The 23,224-nt window shown below is 46.0% G+C and overlaps 1 protein-coding gene across 1 annotated transcript; it reads right to left on the bottom strand.

Moving 5' to 3' along the window:
* Nucleotides 1–17,607: 17,607 nt before the first annotated feature.
* On the bottom strand, nt 17,608–22,910 carry PIM1 (Pim-1 proto-oncogene, serine/threonine kinase). The gene is made up of 6 exons (XM_033103277.1): nt 22,377–22,910; nt 22,164–22,270; nt 22,006–22,056; nt 21,548–21,914; nt 19,879–20,055; nt 17,608–19,116 (listed from the first exon to the last, which is right to left on the bottom strand). Exons 1-6 carry the CDS (start codon nt 22,456–22,458, stop codon nt 18,959–18,961), a joined length of 942 nt encoding a protein of 313 aa, XP_032959168.1. The 5' UTR covers nt 22,459–22,910; the 3' UTR covers nt 17,608–18,958.
* Nucleotides 22,911–23,224: the final 314 nt, after the last annotated feature.

Raw genomic sequence — 23,224 nt, 5'->3', positions numbered from 1 at the left:
CATCCAGGAGACAGTCTGAGCCCCAGGACAAAGCCTCAGTTGAAGGAACCAATTCCTTATGTTCAATCCCTTTCTTCCTCAAATACCTGGAATGGTCTGTGGTGTTCTGCAGCTGTTCCTCAGTGGTGGGGGGTTTGGGAGACCCACCTCTCACCTTTGGGATACCCACTGTTAAACAGAGAAGCACCAGTGTAACCTTACCTTCTGTTTCCCAGGACAGAGCCAACTCCCTATTCATAACAAAGCATTTCCCTTCACTACCTCGGGGTACTTCAAACTTGGTCAAAGAACGATTGGCAGTCTTAATAAGCAAGTCTACAAGTTTCCCATTGTCTGCCATGCTTGTTGAATTGCTCAAAGAATTTGAGTAGATGTGGCAGGCGTGGTTTCCTCTGGCTGCCTCTCCCTGAGTAGGTTACACTTGGCTAGATGTTCATTGACCTGCCCTTTATTACAATTCCCACAGGCTCGCCAGAGATGGAAATGATACCGGTCTGGATTTCCAGGTGACTTGCCAATTAAAGTCAACATTTTTGGAGCGCTCCGATGAGCCTAATAATCTAGTGGAGAGAAATATATAGATAGACCGCAATAACTAATGCTGATCGAGTGTTTACTAGGTACTACTCCAAATGAGTGAATTAATTTAATTCGCAGAGTGCTAGGAAATAAATACATCGCATTGTTTTCCCCATTTTACGGATAAGAAAGGTGAGACCCAGGAAATGTAAGTCACTCTTCTAGAGTCACACATAAAGTGGCACTGCTGGGTTTTGAACCCAGGCAGCCCGGCTCCAGGGCCCCTGCAGTTAATCACAACCAAGCAGTGTGTGAGTCTCAAGCATTAGGAGAGCACAGCAAAGACCGAAGTGACTCTGCCTAAGGGAATCAGGGCAGGCTTTCCCTCCTCTGAAAGAAATCACCTGTCTTCTGGTCAACTCAGCAAACATGCATCGGATCTGGATTTGTGCAGGGCCTTGAGAAAGGTGCTGGTGATGCAAAGATGAATGAGACCTGCTTTCCTGCCCTGAGGGGCTCATGGAATAGGTGGGGAAGCTGACAGCTAAGAACTTTTAATTGGGATATGGGATTCAGCATAATAAGGGCTTCAGCAGCAAGGAGTGGATCGACTCTGCAGGTGACTTACGGGTAAGAGAAGGCTTCTTAGAGGAGAGGACACACAAGTTGGGCTTTGAACAATAAAGATGGTTTGCCTGGTCAATAGTTTGGGTAGAGTGGGGGAGGCAAAGAAGCGGGGAAGGGCAGAAGGCATCCCACATGGAGGGAACAGCAAGTGCAAAGACAAAGAGGTTGGGAACACGATGGTGTTTCTGGGAGGTGGGAGCTCTGTTGGGTTCTGCAGTGCAGGTGGGCAGCAGCCGGCAAGGAAGGAGGCTGCAGAGTGAGTGGCAGACATGTCTTGAAGAGACCACCGTGCTGTGCCAAAGGAGGAGTTGGCACTTTGCTCTGGGGAAGTATGGTGGCATCAATTTAGTAGGTCAAGACCAGTACTTTTAAAAATGGAAAGGAAATTGAATGGAATCGACTAAAATAAAATAGAAAGATATAACAGTTTTTGTATTAAGAGTAAGTGCCATTTTATGAAAATGTTGTTTCAGTTTTATATATTGTGGCAGATACTGCAAGTTTTCCATCAAACCATTCTCCTCCTCTTCATTTTAATAATCAGATCCCCAAGTGTTGGCACACAGCTGCCCAGGTAGAGACTACATTTTTCAGCCCCTTTTGCAGTCAGGTGTGGCTATGTGATAGAGTTCTGGCGAGCTGAGTGTGAGCAGAAGTGGTGTGTGCCACTTCCGGGTCACGCTCCTAAAAGGAATGGCATGCACTCCTCTGTGTCTTTCCCTTTTCCCACTGGCTGGCATACAGACGTGATGGTAGGAACTGGAGCAGTCACCTTGGGCTCTGGTGTTATTGATGGTGTTAGACCCTTGAAAATATACCCCCACACCTCAAAAGAGAAGTCAAGTTGTATGAAATAGAACGTAACTTCTATTTTATTTAACACACACTTACATTTCTGTTATATTGTATTATATTATCTCAGACCAATCCCTAAGACACACACACACACACACACACACATATATATATGTATACATATATGTATATATGTATGTGTTCAGTATTGGATTTTATAACCCATAGATGAAATAAATAGCCATGAATCCATACTGATATAAATAAATAAATGCATAAAAATTCCTTCCTTAACTGAGTGTCTAGATGACTGGAAATATGAGGATTTCAAAATTGAGTAGCAGTTGGGAAGGCTTGAATAATTACGCTTTGTGGTAACTGGAACCAAAACCCACTTGTAGCGGGGAAGTCCTGGAACAGGTGAAAGTCCTGGTTTTAGCCTTGTCTCTGCCCCTCAACATGCGTATCACCCTCAACATCTATACTATGGCAATAAGGCCATCTACCATGACTGCCTCATGGTTCTCCAAAGAATGAAGTATGTGAAAGAAAGGTAAAACAAACAAAAAACCTCCTTAATCACTAAGGACAATTATCTTCATTGTTCACGGATTCTGTTTTTGTTTTGTTAATTTTCACATGTCACTTTTTTTTAATGTTTTTAACAGTTAAAACTTTTTTCAAGAGCAGTTTTAGGTTCACACCAAAATTAAAGGGAGGGTACAGAGAGTTCCCATATATGCCCCCTGTCCCCACACATGCACAGGCTCCCCCATTATCAACATCCTCACCAGTGTGGTACATTTGTTACAATTATTTTTTTCAATTTATTTTATTTGATTTTTTAAAAGATTTTTATTAAAATGTTGCTAACACAATATTGTATTAGTTCCAGGGGAACACAATAGTTATTTAACATTTATATACCTAAAGAAGTGATCACCGTGATAACTCCAGGAACCGTACCACACTATCACAATATTGTTGACTATATTCCCCGTGCTGTACATTACATCCCTGTGACTTATTTGTTTCATACCTGGAGATTTGAACCTCTTATTCCCCTTCACCTTTCCCACCCTTTAAAAATTTTTCAATTACAGTTCACATTCAATATTATTTTACATTAATTTCAGGTGTACAGCATAATGGTTAGGCATTTATATAATTTAAGAAGTGATCCCCTGACTAGCCTAGTACCCACCTGACACTATACATAGTTATTACCATATTATTGACTATATTCCCTGTGCTTTACTTTACATTCCCATGACTATTTTATAACTACCGATTTGTACTTCTTAATCCCTTCACCTTTTTCACCCTGCCCTCCAACCCTCTCCCATCTATCACCCCAACAAATCTAGTACCCATCTGCACAACACATAGTTATTACAATATTATTGACTATATTCCTTATGCTATACCTTACATCCCCATGATTACTGTTCAACAATCAATTTGTACTTCTTCCTCTTTTTACCTTCCTCTTTTCCACTCACCTCCAAACCTCTCTCACCAGACAACCATCAATATGTTTTCTGTATCTATGAGATTGTTTCTGTTTTGTTTGTTTATTTTGTTCTTTAGATTCCATATAAGCAAAATCACATTGCATCTATATATATATATATATATGCCACCTCCTCTTTATCCACTCTTCCATCGACAGACACCCAGGCTGCCTCTGCATCTTGGCCATTGTAAACAATGCTGTAATGAACATATGGATACATATGTCCCCTCAAATAGTGTTTTGGGTTTCTTTGGAAAAATACCCTGAAGTGGGATTACCAGGTCCTTCTTTGTCTCTTGTTACAGCCTTTGTTTTAAAGTCTATTTTGTCTGGTATAAATATTGCTACTCCAGCCTTTTTTTGTTTTGTTTTTTTCATTTTCATGAAATATCTTTTCCATCCCTTTATTTTCATTCTCTGTGTGTCTCTTGTAGGCAGCGTATGTAAGGGTTTTGTTTTCCTACAATTCAGCCCTTCTATGTCTTTTGAGTGGAGCATTTAATACATTTACATTGAAAGTAATTATTGATAGATATGTTGCTATTGCCATTATATTATCTATAATTTTGATCTTTTTTTTTTTTTTTCATCTTAAAGAAGTCCTTCTAACATTCCTTGTAATACTGGTTTGGTGATGATGAACTCCTTTAGCTTTTACTTGTCTGGGAAGCTCTTTATCTGCCCTTTGATTCTAAATGATAGCTTTGCTGACTAGAGTACTCTTGGTTGTAGGTCCTTCTTTTCATCACATTAAATATTTTGTGCCAATCCCTTTTGGCCTGTAAAATTTCTGTTGAGAAGTCTACTGACAGTCTTATGGGAGCTCCCTTATAAGTTACTAGTTGCCTTTCTCTTGCTGCTTTTAGAATTTTCTCTTTGTCTTTAACCTTTGTCATTCTATTATAATGTGTCTAGGTGTGGACCTGTTTGGGTTCATCTTCTTTGGGACTCTCTGCACTTTCTGGACTTGTATGTCTATTTCCTTCATTAGGTTAGGAAAGTTTTCAATCGTTATTTCTTCAAATAAGTTCTCAGTCCCTTGCTTTCTCTCTTCTCCTTCTGGTACACCTCTGATGTGAATGTTGTTACACTTGATGTTGTCCCAGCAAAAGATGTTGTTTTCTTTTTGCTGTTCCAATTGGGTGTTTTCTGCTGATTCGATCACTGATTCGATGCTCTGCTTCATCTAGTCTGCTGGTGATTCCTTGTACTACATTTTCATTTCAGTTATTGTATTCTTCACTTCTGACTGTTCTTTTTATGGTTTCTATGTCCTTTTTTATGTTTGCTATCTCTTTGTTGAAGTTCGCACTAAGTTTCTTGATCATCCTTATAACCACTCTTTTGAACTCTGTATCTGGTAGGTTTCTTGCCTCCATTTTGGTTAGTTCTTGTTCTGGAATTTTCTCCTGTTCTTTCATTTGGAATGTATTTTTTTGTTTCCTCTTTTTGGATACCTCTCTGTGTTTGTTTCTAGGTATTAAGTAGATCTGCTAAGTCCCCCAGTCTTCGCTGAGTGGCCTCCTATTGTAGGTGCCCTGTGGGGCTCAGTGGCACAGTCTCCCTAGTCACCTGCACTGGGTGCTCCAGGAGTGTCCCTTGTGTAGGTTGTGTGTGCCCTACTGTTATAGTTGAGCTTTGGTTGCTATTGTCACGTCAATGGATAGGATTGGCTCTCAGGCTGATTGGCTGTGGGGTTTGGCCATATCCACAGCTTACAGGCTGCTGTGTGGGTGGCTTACCCCACTGAGTGGGATTTACCCCAGGGGGCTCTGGTGCCTGTTAAGACTGCCTTTTGTTTGTGCTGCTTATGGGGCTAATTGGGCAGTGCTCTGCTGTGGTCTGAAGCCAACCTCCAAGTATGTTGGCTCTGGGGCCTTTTCCGAGGGGCTCTGGTGCAGGCCCACGTCCCCCACTGCCAGTGACCAGCCAGGTACTACCTGGCAAGAACCACAAAATAATCTGAGGTTGTTCACTGCCTGTGCTAACCCTGAGGCACATGGGAGAGGCCACCAAGGAACATCTCCACCAGTATTGGGTCTGGGGTAGCTCCACAAAATGCCAGGAAACCCCAAGGCCTGCTGCTACCTGCCAGCTCCCTTAAGGTTCAGCCACTGATAAAGCCTCATGCAGTATACAAGTTGGGTGAGGCAGTGTCGCCTGGAGTTGTCACTAGAACGGGAAGAGTTGTGGTTACCAGGTTAATATAAACTCTGGGTTGGTGTCAGTGCTAAGCTTGAAGCTATGCAGCAAAAGTCTCAGAGCACACCCAGGCCAGTCGCCACCCACCTAGGGTCTGTAGGACTCTGATAGTTTTCCAAGAAAAAGCACAATGTGAGCGGGGCTTGCTGCTCTTAGAGAAAGTGCCTCCAGCATTGAGGGAGTTAAGTGGGATGGGGTCCCAGTGAGTCAGCAGGGTGGAGCAGCGGGGCTCACCAGTCCAATCAGATTATGATTTGGCCATGTGGGGGTAGGCTTAACACAGGAAATATGGCGCCCACCTGCCGGCTGTATGGGAAGACCTCCTCACAGGGAAATGGCGACTGTCCTCCAGCCCTCAACCCAAAGCAACACAACTCAGTCTGCCCCCCATATGTCTTTGACACCCCCTAAGTTACTATCCCTTCCCTGGAGCCCGAGGTGAGTGCCTGGGAGTGAGAGAGTCTGTACAGGCCCTTTAAGAGGACACCTGGGTTTCCTGCCACCTTCTGTCCCACCCGGATGTTCTGAATTCCCTCTGCTTTTCACAGCCAGATATTGTGAGGTTCCTCTTCCCGGCACCAGTACTCTGGGGTGGAGAGGCCAGTGTGGAGCTGGGGTCTCTCATTTCTCTGAGTGGAATCTCTGCAGTTGAGATATCCCTCCTGTTTCTCAACCGCCACATGGAGGTTTCGAACCAGCCAGTGTTGCATCTCCTCCCCTCCTACCAGTCTTGAGGTGGCTTCTTCTATGTATCCTTATTTATAAAAGTTGTGTTCAGCCAGACTTCAGATGGTTCTCCAGGTTGATTGTTCTATATATAATTTAGCTTTAATTTTAATTTGTTCACGGAAGGAAACAGACACAGTGTTTATTAACTCTGCCATTTTAGATCTCCTCCATAGATTCTGTATTTGTGAATTTGCCTTCTCACTAAAATTTGTTTGTGACCCCAAAAATCAATACTCAAAGTGCTTTCATGGCCATGGCAGACATGTGCAAAGCATCAAAAACTTGAGTCACCCAACATGTATGATGCCCAATGGTGCCAGGTGGAATCAAGCCTTCTTGATTCAACTCATACTGTAAAGAAGTGTCCTTTTGTGATATATTTATTGCCATGTTTTTCACATTTTTTGTGCTTGTTGTTAGTGACTTTGCTGTTTTAAAACTGTCCCCATGTGTAGTGCTGAAGTGCTAACTGGTGTTCTTAAGTTCAATAAGGCTGTGACATGCTTTACAGCGAAAATACAGGTGTTAGGTAAGCTTCCCTTGGACACAAGTTTTAAGGCTGTTGGCCATGGATTCAGTGTGAATGAGTCAATAATACAGCTGGTCCTTAAATAACGTAATTTGGTTCAACATTGTTTCGTTATAATGTTGATGAGAGGCCATAGGAACTTAAGTCTTGTTTATATCAATTAGCCTGTGGTAAAACTGGTTTCTTTTATATGTCATTTAGCTTAAAGTTTCAGAACCTATCAATGACATTAAGTAAGGATTTGCTGTATATACTGGGGGTGCCAAAAACATGTATACAAGTGGATACTTTGGTCAACGTTGCTCAAGCAGTAATTCGCCATAATCAAAAGTGTCTGGACGTTGATGGTAACCACTTTGAGCACCTCTTGTAATTGCAGAAGTCAAACGTGACTTTCTGTGACATAGTCTCAAATATTCCTTATAACATCTTAGAAGAAAAGGTTTTGTCTTAGCCTTCTATCAGTGTAGAATTTGGCTGGCTCTTCAGCCTTTTTCTCACCCTAACAGATGTCTGATTCATTGGGCACTTTGTGGTCACTTTTTTTTCAAGTAGGTGAATAATTTTTCCTGATTACTTTATTCAGTCCTTTCCAGTTTCAGAAAGAAAATACTTACTGAGGTGACCTGCACGTGACTTTTTCACAAATAATTTTTCACAAATTTTCTGCAACTTTTTATTGTGAAAAATTTCCAACATACAGAAAAGTTGAAAAACTAGTCAAATGAACACCCATAAACTCTTGAAGATTTGTCCCATGGGAGAGTAATCAGATTCATGTAGAGTCAGAGAGTAGAGCTAGGACCAGGGAAGGGAAGGTAACAGAAGACAAACTTCAGCTTGAAACAAGGAAGAATTTTCTATCTTGCAAGGGGGATGGACTCGGCTAAGGCAGAATGCCAATAGACAGCGCTGTGGTGGAGCCGATCCCTGTACCAGGTAGGGGAAGGTCTGGACAACAGCTCAAGTTGTCTATAAATCCACAATTCATTGTTTTGTCTGAGTTCAAGAACTGCCACAGTATTGTTTTCATAGCGGTTGTATAGTATTTCAGCCACCTCATGTGTTAACTCAGCATTTGAGTGCAGATCTGAGAGCCTAAGTTCCATTTGTAATGCGGTTTCTCTGGGAAGATGTGTTGAATTTCAAACAAATGATACACAAACAAACTTTTGAAATGTGACCCTGTAGAGGCTGGAGAATTGTCTGTTCTTCTTTTTGCTTATCCTTAAACTCCTAGAAGTGTCCCAGCTGCCCTCTTAGTGCTGCTGTTGTGGGATTTGGGGACTAAATCTGTTTGCCTTATTAAATTATGATTTTTCTAAACTTCAGATTCCAACACAGATTTGACCAGACAGGAAAGAAGACCTGAGATCTGGCTTCCTCTGAGTCAGATTTTCCCAGCCCAGCTTCAATTTTGTCTGAAGTAAATGCCCAGGGCAATAGAAAATCCTGCCCAACTAAAAACCTCCCGTGACACCTTCAGCCAACATTCTCTTCTTAGGCCTCCAGTAGCTGTTTACACAAAGCTGACAACACATTTTTGGTGGTTCGTTACAATTTATTTTAACATTTTATTATGTATCCTCTCATCTTTCCTCCAAGGGTTCCATGTGCCTTACTCTTGCCTTTTTATGACTATAAACTTGACCTTACATCTGCCCCTAATATATTCATTTTAGGGCCTACACAAAACCAAGAACAGTGACAGTGTCGTGTATAAAGACCCTGAACTAGGAGACTGATAAACTTTTTCCCCCCTTCTTCCACCTCCTCCCACCCACTCCAGTTCAAGCCGTTGTTTCTCAGTCTAGTTGTGTAGGACCCAGCTCCCTGGCCCATGCTGGTGTTAGGAGCCTTGCGCTCCCCCGGCTGAGGCAGTCGGTTGCTGGTTGTCGGTGGGCTGCTCGGGGCACTTCAAGGCAGCTCTCGCCGGCTGCCAGCCCCTCACGCTGGCTGCCGCTTATGGCAGCACACGGTAGCCCATAGCAGCACACAGCAGCCCAAGGCAGCCCTCGGCAGCTCACGCCAACCTCCGGCTGCTCACCACAGCAAGCTCCAGGCAGTCCAGAGAGAGCTGTTGTTCACAATCTTAGCTGTAGAGGGCGCAGTTCATGGGCCCATGTGGGAATCAAACTGGCAACCTCCGCCGTTAGCAGCACCGCACTCCAACCACCTCATCCACCAGGGCCAGCCCGAGACAGATAATTAGAATTCTACTCTGTCATTTACTAACCATGTGATCTTGGTAAATTACTGAATTTCTGAGTCTTGATTTTCTCGTATTTAAAACGGAAATTATACATTTGTAAAGTGTCTGTCATATGCTAGGCACCCAATAAATGGTCATTCTCACATGTTGTATGACACCACTTAAATGAAATTCTAGAACAGGTGAAACTAATCTATAGTCACAGAAAGGGAATCAGTTGTTCCGAGGCTGGTGGCGGTGGGGTAGGGAGATTGCACAGGACTGCAGGAATTTTGGGGGTGGAGAAAATGTTTTATATCTTGATAGTGGTTACACAGGTGTGTACAATTATCAAAACATATCAAATTGTGTGCTTAAAATGGGTGTTACTTAGTGTATGTAAAATATCCCTCAATAAAGTTAGTTTAAAAAAAAGTGTTCATTCCCTTCCTTTCTCCATCAATGAAAATGTGTTGGATTAAGGAACACATTTCGAAGTCAAATACACATTTTAGTTTTCATTTTAGATTATTCATATTACCATATAATTTCCCCCATGGATTAATGTAAATAAATGAGAATCTACTTGATATCAAATCTCACTTTTTAACTGACTTGTATTATAAAAATTGGAGAGATGTGTCATGAGGGACATGAGAGGGCCATCACAGGGACCGAGATACGATGAAAATATACTTAAAGATACCATGCACAGATGACAAAAAAGAAAAAAAATTTAAATCAAAACAAAAAGATACACACATTTCCCAAAAGTCCCTTACTTAAAGGAGGAAAGTATTTTTCTGGTAAAATATTAAAAGCTTGTCACAAACGGTGATATTGATGGTGGCCTGGAACAATGGAATGGCCTGAGGGAAGCTTTTCACTTGTCTACATGTTTCTCCACCACGCCCATCACTCCTCACAGAGCTCCTCCTTTCCTCTCAGGGTCAAGGGTGCCTACCCGATGTCTTAAGGAATTTTCCTGGAATCTGTGCCCACAACACTTTTACTTACATTTCATTGGGCATAACATTGTCATGTGTCCACAGCTAGCTGCAAGAGAATCTGAGGAATCTAGTCTTTATTCTTAAGGAAAGCCATATGACCAGCTAAAAAAATCAGAGGTTCTATTACCAAGGAAGAAAAGGATGATGGATATTGGCATAAACAACAATTAATCTCTGCCCAAAGCCCTATCTGGTAACAGAATATGTCATATATAATGGTAGAAAATTGGAAATTACACACATTCATACTGTACATCTGCATTATGGACATAACAAAACGAGTGTGTTTATCTGATCATTCTTGAAATGAAAATATTTCGATAGCACCTTATTAATTGTGTATGGAGGGGAACAGGTTACAAAAATGTGAGCTCTGTTCTGTAAAATTATATACAGAAAACATTTGTGTATATATAAAAATATTATATTACTACATATATATATATATATATGGATGTGCCAAGAGTATTTCTTTCTAGTGCAGTAGCATTACATCACATAACTTTAATTCACTTTATACATTATTTTAACTAAAAAGCCTGTGTCATTTTAAAAAAAAACTATTTGTACTTGGAAATTTGTGGGCATCTACAACTCTTGGGAACTTCATGAGTGAAACTGAGAGGCGAGCTGTGGTGCGGGGGTATTCAGGGGTTGGGGAGGCCACAATCATTTTCCTGCAGGCACACAAATGATATTCAGTTACTGGGTTCCTGGGAGACCCTAGACCGTGGGATCCAGGAAGCTACTGATCCTCAGGCCTGGAGTCAGGAGAGAGAGAGAAGTCTGTGCTGGAGTTACAGGCAACATCATGGACAAGACAGTCAGTGAAGCTGGGGAGAAGGCAGAATCCTGCAGCCACTGTGCTGGCGTCTTCCCTTTGTCCCTCCAGAGCCATTCCCTGCCCCTTTCCATCTAGCTCTGTGCCCTCAAGGGGCTGGCCTATTTGGGCTGCAGCACACCTGACTCCCTGCCTTCTGGCTTCCAGTTGGGTTCAGCCATGGGAGGCCCTGGTAGGAGATCGGAGGGTGGGAAAGGAGAGGGCAGGGTATTTATTTCTCTGGCTTCCTCCGTGGGGGGTTACCACAAGCAGACTGCTTCTCTGGGATGAAGGTCACCCATGTCAATCATGAAGGCAGATTCCCCTGCACCATCATGATTCCCGTCTCTGCTCCCTGAGGAGGTGGTGCTCCCCTATTGCTAGCCCCAGGGTATAACACTGCCCCTTGTGGTTTCCCAACACCTGCCCACACCTTTGTAAATAGTTCTTTTTCACACTCTCCTCACCTTACCCAATCTGAAAGTGCCATCTGTTTCCTGCTAGAGGGCTAGGGGGTGAGGAAGGGAAAGAACACCCCAGTTTAAAAGGCAAGAGAGGGAGAGGAAACTGGGCGGAAAAGCCAGAGAAGTTGAAGGCAAACCAAAGATCCTGAAACCAGGGGAGGTGTTTCAAGAAGGAGAGAGGGGCCAACAGTTTTATGAAGATTGCAAGGTCAATAAAGGATGAAGTCTCAAAGGTCCCTTGGGAAGGGCCAGCTGGAAGAGGAACTGGGAAGAAAAATGAAGGGAATTGGGTGGGTGGTTATGGGAGGAGGGATTGGAGTTGGAGATCAGGAAGAAGATAAGAGATGAAGAGAGGTGAGAAGAGTGAGTGCAGCCGAGGAGAGAATCAGGGCAGAGGTAGGAAAAGGAGGCAGCCAAGCCACACAAGTGAAGAAATAAGACTCTTTAGTCCAGGTGGGGTAAGCAGGTAATAACTCCAAGAGTGAGTGTGTATGTACAAGCGGCACATACACATACATACACATACACAACACCCACACCCACTATACTATATGTGCACACCAACAACCCCACACAAACACATACACAACACCATGCTTCACCATCCACACCAAAGACACAATATGGACTCACACACCATATCACCACCTCTACTCCGCAGCAGGCACACACCACTCAACATCCACACACCACACCACATACACAAGTCACTGCCAGGTCCATAGATCTTTCTGGGAGCCCATGCAATCGGATTTTTGCTTTGCTGTGACACGTGTCTGCTTGTAGGCACCACAAGCACTGAACCCTGAAGGGGGCAGGTGAGAAACGCCTGGTTCTGTCTACTTGTTACAGGAGTCTTGGTTTTTCTTGCCGAGGCAGTGAAGAATCAAAGGTCAGTAAGCTGATGAACATGCAAGCAGGGTTTTTTAGTGATACATTCCCAGGGAAGAGAAGAGTCCTAGCCAAAGTAAGGGAGAGGGAGAGAGAGAGACAAAAAGGAGAGAGTGAGCACAAGAGAGCTTGAGGGCCAGAGAGAGAGAGAGGGAGAGAGAGAGAGCCCTTGTCCCAAGGACTTATAGTTTGCTGGGTGGGGTGAGGGAGTTACATATTGATTTGGCGGGAAAATGGTGCATGCTCTTCCACGGGAGGGCGTAACCTCCTAGGAAGGGTGGAGGTCTGTTGACTCAGATCCTTATCTTGCTCCAGACCAGTCTTGTCATCTGTTGTAAACACAGATACATGGCTGGAGGCAGTCAATCAAAGCTAGTTAGGAGCTTTTTCTGTAGGCACTATGGACCCCCTCCTTCTCCTACATTTTCTAACTTCTACCTAATATACTCACACATGAGAAAGGAGTTCTCAGCGTTTATGGCATGGTACCTGCTGTTTACGGCATGGTGCATAGTAGGCGCTCCACAGGTTAATCTGGAATTGTGCATGGTCACTGGCTCTCACCCCGGGGTATGGGGCAAGAGCTACACCTTGCTGTGTATGCTGACCTCCTAAGCAACTTAACCTAGGGGGGCCCTAAAGACTGGCCTCCACCAGCCACAATCCAAATACCTGTCCATACAACGGAATATTCTAGAGTGAAAATGGACGAAGTGCTTCAATGTGCACAAAGCTTTATAACATCATATTGAGTGAAAAGAGCAAGTTCCAGATCACTACATGCATGCATGATACTCTTTATACAGTTCAAGGGCAACTAAAGCTGAACACTACATAATTTTGGAACACATGCCTGTAAAATAAAAACTTTTTAAAGAAATGTTGGAGAATGCCAAACACAAAATTTAGGACAGAGGGTTCACCACCCAGTATAATATAGTAATAACGGCAGGCCATGCTTGGACCAGTAATGAGAATATATTAGGAAACAAGGATTATGATTAACCCAATTCTGTACATCGGATGTCCTGTTACAATAAATAAAAATAAAGACTGTCCTCTCAGCTTAACGCTAGTTCTGCTTATTTTTGCACTTCCTCCCACAGCGATGCTGAGGGGTCACTGTAACCTTTCTCTTGGCAATCGGGGTTACTAGCGCAAGGCTGGGCAGGAAATGAACTGGGGGATGAGGCCATATCTGCTATAACACTGTTCTCGATAGGTCCTTTGTGGTAAGGGTTTCCAAGAACCAGCAGAGCAGTTGAGGGAGCTGAGCAACATTTACAAGAAATGTGCCCCTGCCTACCCCCAGCCACCCCTCCCCCTTTCCCCTTTCTCCCTTTACTGCCTCCAACTCTTCCTCCCCACCCAGGCCCAAGTGAAGGGAAGCTCACGAGAGCCAATAATGAATATTTCCACAGAACTGAACTTCTTACCTGACTCTCTGGAGTCCGGGGAAAAACTGCCCTGACCTCCAGGTCCTGGGTGCTGAAGGAAACTTGAGATGACTAATCCACACAAACATTTATTAAGAGGCAGTTTAGCAGAGTGATAATGAGCGTAGATTACCTGGGTCCAAATTCTGACCTGGCCATGATTTAGGTATAGGGCTTTTGACATGGGAATTAACTGCTCTACACCTCAGTCTTCCCATCTTTAAAGTGGGGATAAATAGCATCTGCCTCATCTCCATGATCTTTGTTGTAAGATTAAGTTAGTATGTGCAAAGCTGGGCACATATAGGTCCTAAATAAGTATTAGCTATTATTGATAAGTGTTAAGAAAGATGCAAATGAATCAGAGACCATAGTCTAGTGCAGGAGTTAGCAACTTTTTCTGTAAAGGGCCACATAGTAAATGTTTTTGGCTTTGCTACCCATAAGGTCTCTGCTGCAACTAACTTAATTCTGTCATTACAGCACTAAAGCAGCCATAAACAATTCATAAATGGATGAACTTTATTTATTAATCTGAAAATTGAATTTTATATTATCTTTATGTTACAAAAATTTTTTTCTCTTCTTCTGCCTCCCCCTTCCCCCACTCTTGTTCAAGCTGTTGTTTCTCAGCCTAGTTGTGTAGGACACAGCTCCCTGGCCCATGCTGGTAGTATGAGCCTTGTGCTCCCCCGGCTGAGGCAGTCAGTCGCCAGTTGTCAGTCCGCCTCTCACAGCAGCTCACGGTAGCTCATGGCCATCCAGCTCCAGGGAGAGCCGTTGTTCACAATCTTAGCTGTAGAGGGCGCAGCTCACTGGCCCATGTGGGAATTGAACTGGCGACTTCGGTGTTAGGAGCACAGGGCTCCAATCACCTGAGCCACCGGGCCGGCCCCAAAATATTATTCTTCATTGGAACTTTTTCTATCATTTCAAAATGTAAAACCCAGTCTTTGTTTGCAGGCCACACAAAACCAGGTGGTGTGGCAGACTTGCTCAGCAGGCTGTAGTGTGATTTAGTGGGGGTGAAAACATTAGCCCCTCTGGATTTCTCTGCTCTATCTGCATGTTCAGTTTACAGGTGAACAAACTGAGAGGCTCATCCTTCAAAGTCCAGTTGAAATGTTGCCTCCTCTTTGAAGCCTTTCCAGATCACCTGAGCCAATGGCAGTAATACTAATTCTATATGCTGCTGCCTATGTGATAAGCACAAATTTGTCCGTTACTTCTTAAATTTTATCATGAAATATTCAAGACAAACCAAAAGCTCTAAAGAATAATGCAAATACCTTGGTCTTCACATCTTATGAAATAAAGCATTGCCCAAACAGTTGAAGGGCGCTGTACAGATACCCTTCCCCACATCAGAACCTCCCTTCCTCCTCCCCAGAGGCAATAACCACTATCCCAAACCTCGGAATTTATTGCCCTGTACTTAGTACTTTTACCATATACAGAGGGTGCCAAAAAAATGTATACACATTTTAAGAAAGGAAAACTATTAAAATTGTAATACTCAATTGACGGTTGCTAGAAGGGAGGCGGGTGGGGATGAGGAAGAAGGGGAAGGGATTAGACAGAATAAATTGGTAACCACAATATTGCCACAGGGATATGAAAGACAGTTTGGGGAATATAATCAATAATGTTGTAAAGATTTTGTAGGGTATCAGATGGGCACTTGTCTTATTAGGGGGACCACATCATGGATAGTATAGATGACTGACCACTGCACTGCACACCTGAAGCTGAAGCTGAATAATATTGTATGTCAACTATAATTTAATATATATATAGTCACGGACTATGGAGTATAGCATAGGGAATAGAGTCAATGGAATTGTAATAGATATATACGATGTGAGAGGGGCAATAGATTGGGGGAGGGTTATCACTTTGTGAGGGGTGAAATGTCTATTACATTGTTTTCTACACCTGAAACTAATATAAATAAACAAAAACAGCAAAAAAAATTGTAATATATACCGATAACAAAAGATGAATTCAAGTCACGTTTGACTTCTGCAATTACAAGAGGTGCTCAAAGCGGTTACCATCAGCATCCAGACACTTCTGATTACAGCTAACTACTGCTTGAGCAAAGTTGACCAAAGTGTCCACTTGTGTATATACTTTTGGCATCCCTGGTACATATCCATCCATAAACAGGAGATATTTGTTTGCATGTAAGTACACCTATTTTTTAGCTCCATCTTCCTATTATTTAACTGGTCTTCCTAATAATCCAATTAAGGAGTATCTCTATTTAGAGATTAGCCTCAGTGTGTGTGACAACTAGCACAGGTATCCAGGTAAGTATTGGTGATAAGATCAAAGCACAAGGTCGAGTCCCAAGGCCATGCTTCTAACCATTGCTCCCTCTCCATGACTCCCGTTCCACACTAGTTTAAACTACCCACGAAAAGAGACTAACTAGGACCTTTCACCCTTCCCATACACCCCCTAATATCTTGCACCCAGTAGGAGCAGTATTTCTTCAGAGACCCTGTCTTCCATCACCCCTAGTCTCCATAGAAGATGAACCGTCAGAAATTCACTTCAAGGGAGAGAAGGGTGGGGCTTTGCTAGGTTTCCGTTAAGTTTGAGTTTGGGGCAACTTTTAATTGTTCACGTGTCAACTTTACTGGAAAGGATGAGACATGCAACCATCACACTCCAAAAGATTGGGAGTTTGTGTGTTTGAGGTGGGGAGGGAGGAAGAAGGGGGTAGGGGAAAGGGGAACTCAAAAAATCAGCCCCAGAACCAAGAAATCCTTCCTTCCTCTCCGGTAGCCACATGGGGGCTGAGCTAAGGTTTGGGATCTAGTCCAAACTTAAGGGTAGACAATAAGGAGTGAGGGGTATTGCAGCCTGGACCCTTAAGCAACCTAAGGCATCCAGGCCAGTGTCCAAAGAATGTGTGCACGCACCCCTTACGGGGAGCGGGCAAGATGACCCACAGGGAAGGACGTTAGAACTGCTGCTGCTGCTTCTAAGAAATAAGAAAGCAACATTTACTAATATTTAATATACAAATTGAGTGCCTTCAACATATCAGGACGTATTGAGGTCCTGTGCACTAAATGGATTCACGGCTTCCACCATCCAGTTTAAACTAAACTCACAAAATGAACAAGGGGCTTAAACAGATTCCTGCAAAGAAACCACAGACTAAAAATACTAATTATCCCAGCACAACCAGGAAGAAAATGGCAGAGCTAACATTTCACCTTCTCCTTTTTAAGCCCTTTGTCAAACACACTGACGGGGAAAACCCTGTCTACTAAGTCGAAAAACGCATTTCCACTATTGTTCATGGCTAAACCCCATGATGACGATGAAAGGCACTTGAATCAGCAACTAAGAGCAATACAAGTGTATAGTTTTTCAGTCAATTTAACGGGTACCAAGGGTACATGCAGTTTTACTAGAGGGGGACAGTTGAAAAAAGCAACTGTTTCGCAATAGGGTTCTTTGATTATCTCTAGGCCAGCCAAGTCCAACACAATTTTCTGCAATGATGGAAATGCTCTCTAGTGGCAGGGCCACTAGTCACAAGGGGCTATTTCATGCAATGTGACGAGTGCAACTGGGAAATAGCCCCATGTGCTGTATTAGTGAAGATCCAGAATTTGCATTAGGAAAAGACTGGAATTCCACTGGGCTCCTCAGGCCGTATCTTGTCCACAGGACTGGCCCCCCATTCTTTGGCCATACATTCATTTCAGAAAAGTGACTATTCCAGAAGTCCTACGGAAGGGAACCAGATTTAGGCTGAAAGTTCCTTTTTTCCTCCTAAGATAGGATTTGGACACATACAAGTGATCAATAAATGCAATTAGCATGCCTCTGCATGGACCACACTTAGAAACTACAAGTTAAGACAAAAGGTTTTTATTCAAAAAACGCCAAGTATAAAAAAAAAAAAAAATAAGATCTCTTTTATTCCCCTGTACAGTATTTCACTCAGGTAAAACCAGCAGGCTACATGCTGCTCAGACAGCCCCAGAGAGGATCCGGAAGGCACACCATCCAGAACTGGTTTTCATATAGCTATCCTATATACACAAGTGAGTGACACCCCTCCCCCATCTCCCTGGGAACCCATGCCCACACTTGGGTAAGCAGGCAGGGCCCCGCCCACCCCCCACCCCACAGCAGTCAGGGAGCTGCAGCAGCTGTCCCGCCTGAGTCCCATCACCCTAAGAACAGAGCAAGTGTCACAGCCCTCCCCAAAAGGTCCCCAAGTCAGAGGAGGAAAGAAGGAAAGAAAACTATGGCGGCAGCCGTGGAAGCTTGGAGCTGGAAGGGAACCAAATAAATAAATAAATAAATACATAATGTTGACCTCCAGGTTAGAATGCGCATCTTTCAAAAAGAAAAAAAAAAAAAAAAAACAGGTAAAATAACTTAAAGGCAAAATTTTTAAAAATTAGACCAACTACAATCCTTTTGTACACTACCGTGCCAACTGTACACACATTTACAGTTTTTCTGTTGATTTGCATTGTTTGTGCATTTTTTGTGTGAGGTCTTGGCTTTGAAACAGTTAAGTAAAAACCAAAAAGGAAGACCAGTTCACTGTTTTACTAAAGGAGGCAGAAAAAGGGCAGGTGGCTCAGCGTTTGGCCCTGTAGCCTCTTCCATGGCACCTTTCATATGAAGGATGGGGGGAGGGGAGGGAGAGAAAAATAGGGAACCAAACCCAGGCAGATTTTTGGAGAAGCAGCAGGTAAAAGAGGCAAGTTCAAGTATTTCTCCCAGCACAGCCGGAGTCCCCACAGAAGGCACTCAGAAGAGTCGGAAGAGGTGACAGGGACTTAAAATGGTGCTAGTCCTATCCCACCCCAACCCGTTTTCCCCCTACCTGACCCATCGCGCATTCATCAGAACTCATGATGAAGGGAGCAGTTCCATGGCAGGGTTCTGACCCACTCCCACCCCCCCACCCCAGGATTTTGCAGAGTCCAACAATGCTGGCTGGACACCTATGAGGAGAGCGCATCTACGAGGAGTTGAGGCCTAGGACACCGAGAGTAGAGTCTCTTCCCCTGTCGGGAGGCACCCTCCAGGGGCCTGGGGTCTGGAATGAGTTGTAAATGTTGTTCCTGTATCAAGCACTGTCCTGCTTGGCGAGAAGTGTCACTGGTACTCGGGAAGCTGGAAACAGAAGCTTCCCCTGCCTCCCCCGAACATCTGACAGGAGGGGAGGACCTACTGGAAAAGCTGTTATTTGCTGGGCCCTGGCGACAGGCTGTGGAGATGGATCTCAGCGGTTTCCTGGGGCAGGAGGACATCTTGCATCCACGGATGATTCTGGATTTCTTCGAAGGATGGCCGATCTGATGGTCTCAAGGCCAAGCACCATCTAATGAGATGCTGACACTCTGCAGAAAACAAGACAGAGGTTATGAGTGATTCAACTTGTTTGTGTAATGCAAAGCTCTTCCCAATTTGCTTCCCAGGGGCCCACAAGTCTGGGGTCCAGAGACCGCATACTTTCTAGAACTCATATTCTTTAATGAGAAGGTATTAACATCTGGAGTCTGCTTTCAGCTGAAAAAAAAAAAACCAGCTCCCCTCTTAAACCTGTGGTTTTCAAACTTCAATAGCTGGGGCCTTTCCCACGACGCCCACTCACCAGAAATAGGAAAGATGATGACAAGGGATTTTGATGAGACATCAGTGAGCATGATGAGGTGATTCAATTCACCTACCAACTTACAAATACGAACACCACCCACAATGAGGTCACTGGAACCGCAATATTTAGAGCCTGCCTTAAGGGAGAAAGAAGGCTCAAGGAGCCCTCAACGTTTCCCTCCCTGGCAAAACAGCCAGGGGCTGTGAGGCACCAGGATGGCTCTGTTGGTACTTTAAAGAACCTTTCATCAAAAAACTAGATGGTCTTTTTTTCTTAACACTCTCCTACTTGCTCTTCCAGTGACCTCCCAAGGAATGCTCAAATGCTAACCATTAGATTGCTGGGGGCCAGCTCTCCAGGGTGAATCACTGGCCGAGGATTCTGCTAAGCCAAAGGTTGGCTGGCATCTCCTGGAGGCAAGCTCTCCAAAATTCAAAGACTGTCCTCAAAGGACTAACCACCTTGTGATTCCTGCTTTCTCAACCAGGGGCTTCCCAGAAGTTACCTGAAGAGACCCTCTGCCTGAAGAAGACTTGGCCCCTGATGATCTCCTCATCATGCTCAAAAGGAATATCTCCACAGACCATATCGTACAGCAGGATCCCCAGAGACCAGACAGCCGCAGACCTGCCATGGTAGCGATGGTAGCGGATCCACTCTGGAGGACTATACACTCGGGTCCCTGAGGCGGGGGAATAGGAAGGAAAACAAGCTTTTAGAGAAAATAGGACACAAAGCAACTGAGTAGTAAGCTGAGTAACTCAAAAAGCATCGCCTCCCTTCTCTCAGGAGCTGGGTGAACTCCATTTTCCCTCCTAGGCTCAAAGGAGTGGATAAGCGGCCTATGGCATCTCTCCAACCCAAAGCATTACCCACCTCTCTACCAGGCCCAGACCATAAACCGAAATTTTTTACAAACTGCTCCAAGAAACAAACATGGGTGGCCACAGACCCAAAGCCTGAGGCCTGTATGTGGCAGGACCACCCACAATGGGATGAAGACGTGAATGTCTGAACAATCAAGGGAGGTATTCCACAGACTATCCTTAAACTGCATTAAAGGTTGCCCAGGAGCTGGGGTGGGATTCTCATCAATGATCTAGGTGGGGACAGTTGCACAATACCCTAAGTCAGGGTGCCCTTTGGGAGGCCTTCCTCCCGCCCTCTGAGTGCAGGGGGAAGACACCCACACCCTTTCCTCCCCACACTGGAAAGGTAGACAGAGCTGCAGAGCTGGTTTCAGACCACGTGATTCCTGTTTACAAACTTTGGGTTGTAAAAAAAAAAGGGGAGGCCATCCCTCTGGTGCTCACCAGAGGGCAGCAAAGACTCAAAGGAAAAAATCATGGGAGGACCCGGCCAGCCATTAACTGTTAAATACAAAAAAATGCAGCCCAACCCAGCGTCCTCCAAGGGCAAATAAACACAAACCACAAGCCCCAGTCACAAGTTTTGAAAGGCTGTCGTTTGTTAGGTTAAGCCGCTCAGATGATGACCCGCCCTACTTTGCTTTGATGTCAGGCTCTCCATTCCATCTTTTCTGAAAGAACCCGCTCCAAGCCCCTCCCTAGGATAGGTTTTCATCCTCTCTGCGGAGACACCCAACTAATTTTCAAACCAGCAAGAGATCTTATTTCACAACATTCATTCTCGACTCCCTCACCGCACAACACACACACAAATTCAACAAAATGAATTATTTAGTGAAACTGTTTCTATTTCTTATCCGTCCCTAGATCAAAGGAGTGAAAAAAACTGCAGCTCTATAAACTACCTTACAGAAAACTCTCTTAAAAAATCACAAAACAGGCATCAATTTTCATCTCTCCCGCTCTCTCCTCCCTCTTCCCCCTCCCGTCCTTTTACTGGCGGGGAAACTGGGTCAGACTTCAGAAATCTGGGCTACGGCCGGTTGCCCACAACCTCTTATTCATCGGGAAAGCTTGGAACCCACTGAATTCCACTTAAAATATAAAATCATGCCAGAAACACTACGGGTTCAGCTGGCTTGAAATACCCGGGTTTACTACGCGGGGAAGCTCTCTTCGCCCCACCCCTGCTAGCCTGGAGCCAGGCGGCCCAATGACCTTTACAAAGGGCCGGAGAGGGAAGCTGGCCGGGGCCTCCAGGCCAGGCCGTGTCACCTGGGCAGCTCCCTCCCAGCCTTGGCTCACCGTCAAAGTCCGTGTAGACGGTGTCCTTGAGCAGCGCCCCCGACCCGAAGTCGATGAGCTTGAGCTCGCCGCGATTGAGGTCGATGAGGATGTTCTCGTCCTTGATGTCGCGGTGGAGCACCCCGCAGTTGTGGCAGTGCCGCACGGCCTCCAGCACCTGCCAGAAGAAGCTGCGGGCCAGCTCCTCCTGCAGGGCCCCCCTTTCCGTGATAAAGTCGAAGAGGTCTTGCACCGGTTCCGGCCTCTCCAGGATCAGGACGAAACTGTCGGGCCTCTCGAACCAGTCCAGGAGCCTAATGACGCCGGAGAAGCCTGAGCTCACCTTCTTCAGCAGGACCACTTCCATGGGCACGCGGGTGCCATTGGGCTGCGGGGATGAGGGAGCTGCATTAGGGCGGGAGTCGGGGGGCGCCCCTCAACCCACCCACACTGGGGGTCGCTCCCTCCTGGGCACTCACCAGCTCTCCCCAGTCGGAAATCCGGTCCTTCTCCACGTGCTTGATAGCCACCTGGAAATCACCCCAGGAGAGTATCCGTTAGATCCCCCTCGCCGGGGCCAAAACACACCGGTGCGCCCCCAACAGAACGCCCTCCCCACAGCGGGGCGCCCACTCACCGGCAAGTTGTCGGCGACACGGATGCCTGAGTAGACCGAGCCGAAGCCGCCGCTGCCCAGTAGCGGGCCCACCTGGTACTGCGACTCCAGGGGCTCCTTCTCCTTGCCTAATAAAGGGGGAGACACAGAGGACTTAGTGCCGGCCCGCGAGCCCCCAGCTCCCACCCTGGGGGCTCAGCCTTCCACCATCCCCGGGTTGGGGGGGACGCTCACCGGGCGCCAGCTTGGTGGCGTGCAGGTCGTTGCAGGGCGCGGCGCGCAGGTGGGCAAGCGAGTTGATTTTGGACAAGAGCATCCCAACCTCCAGGGTGTCGGCGTAGGGGCTGTGTCTGGAGGAGCTGCGGCAGGAGCTGGGGCTGGGGCTGTGCCGGTGGCTGTGCCTACGGCTCTGGCTGGGGCTGCGGGTGGCGTTGCGGCTGTGGCTGCGGCTGGCGCGGAAGGCCGAGGGCGAGCCGGAGGACAACTGGGGGCGCTGCCGGGGCTGGCGGCTGGCCGACTGGCCGGCGAGGTCAGGCAGCTCTAAGAGCGACGGGGTAGGAGGCTCGTGGGACTCGTGTGGCAGGGCCGCGGCACAGGGGGCTTGTAGCTGCTGCTGCTGCTGCTGCTGCTGGTGCTGGTCCCGCCGCCGCTGCCGCCAAGTCCTCTCGGGCCTCCTCCGCCACCGCGGCCGCTGCAGCAGACACCCGGCTCGCCCAGCCGCCAGGAGTAAAGGGGCGGAGCGCGCCGGCGGGGGGGCGCGCGGGCGGGCGGGGATGAGGCGGGGCCTCTCTGGGAGGCCTAGGCGGGGAGCCGGGCTGCTGGCCCTGCAGAGGGAGGAGAGGGGGTGGGGAAGCGGCGGGACCCGGAGACTCCCCCGGGGCCCCCCCCCGCGCGCTCGGTCGCCGCGCCCCGGCCCCGCCCCCGCCGGCGCATCTCCAGCCAACCAGAAGCCGACTGATCTGCATAACACGGCGTGCCCCGCCCACGCCCCGCCCAGCTCTCGCGGTCAGAATGATCTTACGCCGCCACGACGTGGCGGGAAGGAAAAGGCGCCAAAATGGAGGGGGAGGGGCGCGGGGTGT

This window comes from Rhinolophus ferrumequinum, chromosome 3 (genome assembly GCF_004115265.2).
Source record: "Rhinolophus ferrumequinum isolate MPI-CBG mRhiFer1 chromosome 3, mRhiFer1_v1.p, whole genome shotgun sequence".
NCBI classification, from domain to species: Eukaryota; Metazoa; Chordata; class Mammalia; order Chiroptera; family Rhinolophidae; genus Rhinolophus; species Rhinolophus ferrumequinum.
This window is presented reverse-complemented; position numbering and strand designations above follow the sequence as displayed.

What these genes read in the sequence shown, in the direction of transcription:
- PIM1 (XM_033103277.1), bottom strand. Translation starts at nt 22,458, where the DNA reads ATGCTCTTGTCCAAAATCAACTCGCTTGCCCACCTGCGCGCCGCGCCC. An exon ending in TTTCCGACTGGGGAGAGCTG is followed by an intron (nt 21,915 to 22,005) that starts GTGAGTGCCCAG and finishes TCATCCCCGCAG; the next exon opens with CCCAATGGCACCCGCGTGCC. An exon ending in CGTCTACACGGACTTTGACG is followed by an intron (nt 20,056 to 21,547) that starts GTGAGCCAAGGC and finishes CCCCCGCCTCAG; the next exon opens with GGACCCGAGTGTATAGTCCT.